This window comes from Oratosquilla oratoria, chromosome 20 (genome assembly GCF_046742065.1).
Source record: "Oratosquilla oratoria isolate Oo_2021 chromosome 20, ASM4674206v1, whole genome shotgun sequence".
Classification (NCBI taxonomy): Eukaryota; Metazoa; Arthropoda; class Malacostraca; order Stomatopoda; family Squillidae; genus Oratosquilla; species Oratosquilla oratoria.
This window is the reverse complement of record NC_134796.1, coordinates 45,414,019-45,424,018: the sequence shown is the minus strand read 5'-3', so window position 1 is coordinate 45,424,018 and position 10,000 is coordinate 45,414,019. Positions and strand designations below refer to the sequence as shown.

The following is a 10,000-nucleotide window of genomic DNA, read 5'->3' as shown; positions in this document are numbered from 1 at the left end:
AGGAGGAGGAAGGTTGTTGAAGGAAGAAGAGGAGGAAGGAAGGAAATAGGAAGAGAGACTGAAAAAGGGGGAGAAGGAAAAGAGGACAGGATGAGGAGCAGAAAAGGGAAGAGGAAAAGGAAGAAGGAGGGAATAGGAGAGAGAGAGAGAGAAAGAGGATGAGAAACTGGAAGAAGGAAAAGAAGATAGGATAAGGAACAGTGATAAAGGAAGGAACTGGAAGAGGAGGAGGAGAGGAAAATAGATGGATGAAAAAGCTGAGAAGAAATTGTAGGAGTGGGGAAAACATGAAGGAAGTGGAGGAGGAGGAAAAGGAGAAAGGGGAGAAAAGGAGAACGAGGACGAGGAGAAAGAGAAAATAAATGAGAACATTGAGAAGAAATTGGCAGAATGGGAGAAAATGTAGAGATGAAGAGGAAGGATAAGAATTGGAAGAGAAGAAATTCTCTATTTCAAGAAAATCAATACGATTGATTGAATCATATGATTATGAAAACGATTGAAAGAAGAAGATAAATTAAGAAAATGGATTTAGAAAATTAACTCTATTTCTGTATTGTTTGAGCTAGAGGGGGGAGAAGGAGGAGGAGGAGGAGGACGGAAGAAAATTCTAGAAAGACGATTCTAGAAAGTTCTTAGAAGCAGAGTGGAAAAGTGAAAGGAACATTGTTTCCAATGATAAGTGTAACCAACCCTTCACAATAAAAGAGGACAAATAAAAATTAATAAAATCGCGTGACGGCAGAGGATAGGATGAAAATGACCACATGGAAAGGGCGGGATGTCTTACGTCATTAGTACAAGGATACGACACACACACACAGTGGTAGCGTTCGCGGCAGACACTACGGCGATCCGGGTTCGAATCCCGCCCAGGGCTGAAATAACTACAGTATCGCTGCGCTGCAAGTCGTTACTCCATCTTTCGTGGGCGTGGAGTCGAGTGCGTGTTTGTGCGTGTAAGGTCACAGCATTACCCATAGATCGGTCATATATGAACTCTGAGCTCTCTTCCGGGGGCCGGGGGATAGCTGTCGATCACGAGTCCAACACGTAATCCAAGACCATGGTGAATTACACACACACACACACACACACACACACACACACACACACACACACACACACACACACACACACACACACACACACACCGTTTTCTACATGTACCCACTCTGTATACACCCAAATTTCATATCTTGATACATCCTTGTAATAGTACACACGAAGTCGTCATTTTCTCTTAAGCTAACTTACTTTATTTTCTCTTTGCAGGTGAGTAAAATGTAGTGACTTAAGAGAGACAATGAGGAGAGCAGAATCCACCAAAGGTAAGTCGCGGTGGACCAGTGGGTTGAGCGCTGTGCTCGGCATCTCGTGTCCATAGATCGATTCCCCCTCACGTTGCGACCCAGGTGGTCAGTGAGTGGCACAAATCAGGTTGAGAGAGAGAGACTACCGTTGTTAAGTTACGTGAAAAGGTAATTATAATGATAGTAACACACACACACACACACACACACACACACACACACACACACACACACACACACACACACACACACACTCCTCGTGGTGCTGTGGTTAGAGTTCTCGCCTGCCACTACGGCGGTCCGGGTTCGACTCCCGCCCAGGACTGAAATAATTTCAGTATATATATATATATATATATATATATATATATATATATATATATATATGTATATATATATATATATATATATATATTGTATATATATAATATATATATATGTATATAATATATATATATGTATATATATATATGCGTGTGTGTGTATTCACAAGAGAGAAATGTGGCACATTTGTAAATCACACAGAGACTGTCGGAGTGACAAAAAAAAATGCAAGAACGGTAAATTCTATATTTCGGCTGCCAACTGCAGCCCTCTTCAGGAAAACATAGGATAGGTTATGTTGTGAAAGTAATATATACCCCTCTGTCACCAGTGGGTTTTTTTTTTTTTTTTTTAGCCAGGAACTTAAACCCGTCAAACGTGAGGTAATGTCCAGAGACAATTGTCCCTTGGAGATATTGCAATTAGGACATTCTTAGATTTCTTTTTCATGAAACCACAACTAGACTTGAACACTAGTCTGGTAATTTCAATGTCAATCCGGTGATTATGATTAACGTGATGGGAAACGGCCGCGTTTTCTTGTGCACCTTCAAAGGATCGCTTGTGTTCGATCAATCTAGTGTTTAAGTCTCTCCCATCTGGCCCAGGTACACCAAATCATAATCTTGGCAGGGTAGATTGTAAACTCTAGGAAAGTCAGTGTGATATATGTATATAAATCTATATATATATATATATATATATATATATATATATATATATATATCTATGCATGCATGTGTGTAAACGTAAGCTAGCCATTCAGTCTACCAAGTAGCGTGTTTGTTACTCACATACAGTATCTCTCTTGACCATATCTTGCCTCCCACCCAGTCAATTTTCTCACTTGTCTCTCCCTTTCATTCTCCAGTCTTATCTCTCCCTCCTCTGCTCTCTCTTCTTCTCGGGCCTTCTTTACCCATTCTCATGTGAGACGACCCTAGACTAACGGTCTCTCCGTTTTTTATATAAAAATGGGCCCCCCACCCCCACCCCCACCCCGTCTCTCACTCCAACTCTTACTTTTCCTTCATCTCCGTCTTCCTCTTACACTTCATCGCATCTGCTAGTGATATTCCTTGATTCAAAATATCTTTGATGTTAACACACACACACACACACACATATATATAAAGATAATATATATATATATACATATATATATATACATATATGTATATATATATATATATATATATATATATATATATATATATATATATTATACATATTATCGTCGTCGTCGTCGGCATGTACTCGTATCCGAGTATCATAGTTTCCAGTCCCAATAGAGGGTTGAATAGAGGAGGGGGGTTATAAGAGGTTAGTATTATTAGGGTGGTGAGCCTTATTATGGCTCGTAAGGGCAATTCGTGCCCTGAACAACCGAGGGCATTGATCGCACTGAATCGTGGGAGGTGGTTGTGGTTGTTTTGTTCTCTACCCGTTGCTGTCGTTTAACTACCAGGTTGGGTCTTCTATTCTATATATATATATATATATATATATATATATATATATATATATAAATATATGTATATATATGTATATATATATATATATGTATATATATATATATATATACATGTATTAAAAACAAAGGACACATTATGTACTGTAAAAAGTGTATTGACTAAACAATATAAAATGAACGAATCAAATAGTGTTTTTAAGTGTACTGTGATATATGGCTGAGATGAATATTGTATTTATGGTGGTGAAGCTAAGGATTGTGTGTGTGTGTACGCGCGCGCGCAATTTTGCGTTGGTACGTACTACCCTGAACTGATAAAGAGTATCACATATTTTGTCAGTTACACGATAACTCCATCCTGCACAGGCACGTGTCTAAAGATACATCACTACTTAATACTTTTATACATTCTGATCAGTTGAAAAGGTAAGATTAGTTCAACTCTCATTTCCCCCGATCCAATCGTTTTTCATATCGCATCGTATATTCTGCCGTCCTAAAGTTTTTGCTAGAAACGAAGAAAGTTGACGTGGCTGCCTTTTCGCAAAGGCGGCATTGCCACCATGACCGTTGTTTTGATTTATAGTTTTTTCCGATGAATACTCAAGAATGAGTAAGTGGAATAACTTGAATGGGTGATATACGCACCCATGGGGGAATGGCTAACGAAAATATTTGTATTGATACGACCATCACTCCCCTGCATTTTATCTTGCATTTTTGTTCCCGTGGCATCATTCATAATCATTACCAGTATATTTTTGTTTGACGTAAGTATAATGTTTTCTGTTGTGGCACATCCCTGTGTGTTCTATTTTTGTATTGTTTTTTAAATTGTTACAAGTGAGAGGGTACACAGTGTCTTAGCTGTTGAAATATTTACAGGCGAAATGTGTAGTTTTAAATCCTATCTGGCAACATCCACAGCTTGCGCATGCGCACAAGGCAACCTCTTAGTTGTTGCTACTCCTTCACGGGGAGAGGTGGTACCTGAACATAGAATTGGTGGTAACATTTGTATTCCTCGTAGTGTAGACCAACTATTAAGTGTTATTCATGGCGCAGGCTTGGTTGATCATTGATTAAACTTGTAACGGAGCCCTGTCGCTGTACGGGAAGGCGTAGGGGGTGATGTAAGGGTGATAACAGAGCTCTGCCTGTGGCTTGTTGTAGTAGCAGGCGACACTTCTCTCATGACCCCCGTCCTGCCGGCATCGAGCCAAGATTGACAACACAAACACACATCCTTGTGTCACCCACGAACATGTTGCTTCTTCGTCTTTGATGTTCCCTCCGTCCCCGATGACATAATGGCGTTCTTCTGGCCTAATGGGAATCATGAATTATACGACGCCATCACTATTACAGATGACCAATTTGAAGACGATTTAACGGCTCATGTGCCTGTGTTCAGACGCGATGGCAAAATCACCATCCAGGATTTCTTCAGGGTGGGCGAAAGTTGCTACTTCTTCAGTAGTTGGACTTATAAACAGTACATGGCCGTGCTGTGTCACAAACTTGGGCTGCCAGGGCTATGGGGCTTGGCCCAAGCCCTGCCATACGAGCATTTCAAACGCCTCGTGATGCGGCAGGTGGGAGTTGATCCCGACAAGGACGAGTGGGGGGCTTTTGTGTCCCAGAGACAGATTGGGGACAGCGGTGGCCCGTGGGATGCGTCTTTGGAGGAGAGGGAGGCGGAACGCAGTGATCCGTTGAGCTTCTATCGCAATTACTGGGACGTTCTTCCTGAAGTCTGGGCAGACGCCACTCGAGTACCCAGGTTCTTCGGGGACCAGACAGGACCCTTTATCGAGGTCATGCTCGAGATGATCAACTGGAGGAGGAAGGAGAACGGCTGGCATGAGTGTGAGGTTCTTGCCGTCTTCAGGATCAACGTCTTTCGAGAAGCGGGGAGATTCTTCGATATGTTAGATCAGAGAGGAGAGGCTTGCAGCTTCCAGATGGTGAAGATGGCTTTCTTTCAACGCTTCAAGTACACCGACCTACAACTCGAGAGGCTCTACGTCCGTCTGAACCACATCAGGATGAGGCCTTACGAAGAGGTCGCGTCCTTTGGGGAGAGAGTGACGAACTGGGTGAGCTACGTGGCCGAGTTCAAGGTAAGGTGCATCACAGGCATAAGAGGTTTCTGTTGTTTTGAAAACGCGTCTGGTCAACTTGTAACTGTTAAGGGAAAAATGTCGTATTATAACGGTGTTGTTGTTGTTGAGTTGAACAAGGAAGAGCATAGTGAAATGTCATCGCATTTGTGTGAGCGTGTGTATGTGTGTGTGTGTGTTTTTCGAATATCTCAAATCTGTAGAATTGATGCTAACGAAATTGGGTTATTGCTAGATTTGTTTGCTGTTGTTGTTATTATTATTATTATTATTATTATTATTATTATGATTGTTAGGTATAATTAGAGCATGGTTTAGGTGGATGAGGGTGAAAGAATAAGTTGGGGGAGGGGTGTGTTCTTGTCGAGGAAATGCATACGATAGTTGTTGACAACGTTTGTAGGCCTTGAACGCGCGCGCGCGCACACACACACACACACACACACACACACACACACACACACACACACACACACACACACACACACACACACAGTTTTTACAGCCTTTACACCACCAGTATAATTCACTCGTGTATTTTTGTTGCGTTTGTGTAGTATAGACTGAGGAACACGGAACTAAAACGGGGTAACGATCTGTTGGACTTCGATTCAAATCAGTGTCCGCGTGAATGGAGTAGATCAGTGGTTCCCAACCGATTCTGGATCGTGGCAATCACCCTTGCCAAGCCCTTCAGAAGTCCCCGACACCCTTATTAGAAAATCTAAATTCTAGTTTGTCAGTATTTTGTCGCTTCAACATCAGTGTAACAAAATTTTGTCCCTGGATAATACGAAAATACTAATCTTTACACTGATGATGCTTTAATGGACAAAAATGGATGACAGAGAGAGTCGGTAATAGGAGAATTATTTTTGTCATGAATTTTGGCGGCACACTCACTTGATCTCACGGCACAACCTTTGGTGCCGCGGCACACCGGTCGGGAACCACTGGAGTAGATTGTAGTACCTACCACTGGTGCGGGGTGACAACGTTGGCACTCGTTCTGGATGTCAGGAATGTTGTCAGACCAGTTTTCGAGCCGGGCTTGGGATTATGCTGGTGGTGGAAAGACGAGACCTTTGAACGATACTTAGGATGTTCAGAACCAGAGATAAGAATCGTTTTAGTTTATTTATTTGATTGTTTTATTTTATTATCTTATTTGTTTTTTCCACCGTCCCTCCTCTTCCCTCCACCACCTCCACCCTCCTCTTCCCTCCACCACCTCCACCCTCCTCTTCCCTCCACCACCTCCACCCTTCTCATCCTCCATCGCTTCTTTCTCCACCCTCCTCTGCTTCTTTCTCCACCCTCCTCTTCCTCCTCCTCCTCTTCCTCTTCCTCCTCCTCTCCCTCCTCCTCTTCCTCGTCTTCCTCTTCCTCCTCCTCCTCTTCCTCCTCCTCTTCCTCTTCCTCCTACTCTTCTTCCTCTTCCTCCTACTCTTCTTCCTCTTCCTCCTCCTCTTCTTCCTCTTCCTCCTCCTTCCTCCTCTTCATCTTCCTCCTCCTGCTCCTTCTCCTCATTTTCCTCCTCATTCTCAATCTCCGCCCAGTCCAACACCTCCTTTTGTTTCCTTTGAGTGATGATGATAACACGTTTGAGGAGGACTCTGGGCACGCACGCTTGGTCCTTTGCACCAAATCTGATCATTCGTGAAATTATTTGATTTTTTCTTGTTTATGTATTTTTGTTTTTTTTTCAAGTTTGTAATGGTTTGGTGCTTCATTAAGTTGGGGACATTAAGATCATAGTGTATACATGCTTTCTCCCCCCCCCCCTCTCTCTCTCTCTCTCTCTCTCTCTCTCTCTCTCTCTCTCTCTCACTTTGTGTGTGTATGAAGGTGTGTACGTATGTGTATGCAATATATCTCACAGCAAACTGCCCGTTTTCATCTATGCTCTACAACAGACTTGTCCACTATATTTTAGAAACTTATTCCTAGAAACTGTTTTCAAATCGGGAGGGAAAACATAATTGTTAACATCCTTTGGGAGACAGTTGTCGGTAGACCTCTTCTACTGAGAACTCGCCTCCATCTTACCATGCCTGACCACTTCTCCGCAGGGTTGGGGTCCAGATGAGACTGAGGAGAAGGAGGTGGCTGCCTTCCTGAAGGGCCTTCGCCCGGAGCTTAAGGGCACGTGGACCTTAGCCGTGACGACCTTCGACGTGGCCGTCCGGGCGGCTGGACTGATGGAGATGCTGACGATGGAAGCAGCGGCGAGTGCCGGGTAGCGCCCCTACGGCCCTCCGGAACGAATGGCGTTTGGAAGGAGACTGGTGTCATCATCCTGATATTTTCCAACCAGGTTATAGCCTCGGAAGGGGGATCTTGGCTCCTCTGAAGGAGATTTTGGTTCCTCTGAAGGGGATTTTGGTCCCTCTGAAGGGGGATTTTGGTTCCTCTGAAGGGGGATTTTTGTCCCTCTGAAGGGGGATTTTGGTTCCTCCGGAAGGGAGCAGATTAATCCTCTGAAGGGGAGTGTGTCGTCTCCTAAAGGGAGTATGACTCCTCCGAAGTGGGAGTATGACTCCCAGAAAGTGGATTATGACTCCTCTGAAGGGGAAGAGGACTCCAAAGGGAACGTGGGTAACCCCCAGACTCCGTTGTTGGGGGGATTATGGCCCTGGGGAGTTGGGTTGGGAGTGTGAAGACTCCCACTGTACTTGCGGTGGCCCCCCCCCCCTCTCTTATGGCGTGGCCTCTATAATTTTTTCCTCTCTGTTTTTGAAAGCAAGGAAATTGCTTTTTGTGATTATAGCAGCAATTATATAATTCTATGTAACTATGTAGGTATAGTATTCAGTGACATTCTCAGAGATTATTTTTAGATTTATTTGTTAAGTCTGTACAAATTAAATAAAACATATCTGAAGAAATTGATGTGTTTTGCTTTCTCCCACCGCCAACTGTAAAAATGGTCGCAATGTGTTAATATATTTATTAAATTTTTTATGCCTCTGTGAGGGAATAACGTTACATTATTATTTTTATCGCCGAAAGGTTGTTTTAATTAGCAAATGCGCTTGAGGTTTTGAAATCCCAGGCTGACTTTGTCAACATTAATCAAAGTGTAGACATATCATTTATTTTCCAGAAATCACTATTGTTGCGTAAATATTTTTTTTCTAAAATGTGTTTAGGTATTTGGAATAGATTGTAAGGAAAAAGACAGCGTTCTACCGATAAGTAAGAAAGATAGAATTCCAAATAACGTTTGATCCTACAATTATATATATTTTTTACCTGTATCGTTTTGAGTGCCAAGATAAGAGGGAGGGTGGAGGGGAGTTGAATATATAGGAAATGGAATGGGTGGGAGGGGTTTCTATGCCTTTTTCTTTTTGGCAACCCCCCGTGTAAGGGGGAAAAAGCCTTTGGTATATGTATGTATATTTTCAGTGCCATAGGATTTATTTATTTTTGTACGATTGGATTCACCCATACACTTTTAAAGGATTAGATTGTCCTTTTTGACAGTGGCTTGGTTACATTTTGACTTAAATTTAAGGGAGTTGCTTTACTTCCCATAGCTGAACAAATTGGTACCATTACAAGTTTGATAAATGCAGCTACACACACACACATATATAAATATATATGTGTGTGTGTGTGTACCGTATGTATAATAGCCAATGACACTTGTATGTGCAAAAATACCAATGAAATATGCAATTCAGTGGGGCCCATACATTCTCAGGCCGTTTGTCCGGCCACCTGACACAAACTCAGGATTATGCAGACCAAACTGAGTGTATATGCCCCCCCCCCATACACACTCAGTTTGGCCTGCACAGTCCTGATTTTGTCAGTCGCCCTGCGGGTGTATGGTTCGCTTGGTATGGTTGCAACGGATGGGTTGGATTCCGAACCTAAGGATGGATTTCGTCCAACGTTGGAGGATTTGGGTTGGAATCCAAGTCTAGGGACGGCCAACGCAATACCGTTGTAGTCTACATCTCGGAAGAGAAGAGATCCGAGGAAAAGAAACTGAATATATATGATAATAGTATTCATATGTACGACATATTTAAAGTATATATATATATATATATACATATATATATATATATATATATATATATATACAACTTATTCAGTAATAAGAGAAATTAATTAATAGTATATATTTATTTTGAAGTAGAACATTAATTTTATGGAATGTATATTGTGATGGAGTGAAATACTGAAGTTATCTATATTCTAATAGAGAAGATACAACCACAAGAGACTATATTAAGAAATAGTGATGATATAATCTCACTGATTCAGGCCTTGAATGACAATTTTCTATGGATGACAAATGTTCTGGCTAGTGCTCGATAATCTATGAAATTGTGTGTATTAGATATGCAAAGATCGTCAGATATGCATTTTACAGAGATCACGAGTCGTTCAAAATAATTTGGGATAAAATATTTGAGAAAGTGGCATAGGCAAGTTCCTCATTCTGGATAGAAGGTGGGATTTGCTGTTGTTCCTTTCATGTGATTGATAGGAATTTCTCTACACGGTATGACAGGACTTACGTTAATCACTTATTATAGTATGAACGATGCAAAAATTGGACTACAAGCTGTTCGTCGACCATTGTAACCCAACCTTCAGGGATGAAATAATCACGTTACTTTTTATCGTAAAGAAAAGTAGAAATAAGTATAAATTTGTAAGACTGTGTCCTTTACAAAATCACACGCGACCACATCTATGAAGACACAAGGAAGAGGAAATCGGAAGGTAAATATGAAGAATCATTG

At 41.8% G+C, this 10,000-nt stretch overlaps 2 protein-coding genes across 2 annotated transcripts in view; both read left to right on the top strand.

Annotated features, from left to right (window-relative positions):
- Nucleotides 1–10,000, top strand: part of LOC143036532 (uncharacterized) — a 246,822-nt gene that overhangs the window by 136,730 nt on the left and 100,092 nt on the right. The gene's annotated exons all lie outside the window — the stretch shown is intronic.
- On the top strand, nucleotides 3,905–8,132 carry LOC143036533 (uncharacterized). Its single transcript, XM_076204006.1, has 2 exons — nucleotides 3,905–5,234; nucleotides 7,307–8,132. The coding sequence occupies exons 1-2, from the start codon at nucleotides 4,422–4,424 to the stop codon at nucleotides 7,475–7,477; spliced, it is 984 nt and encodes a 327-aa protein (XP_076060121.1). The 5' UTR covers nucleotides 3,905–4,421; the 3' UTR covers nucleotides 7,478–8,132.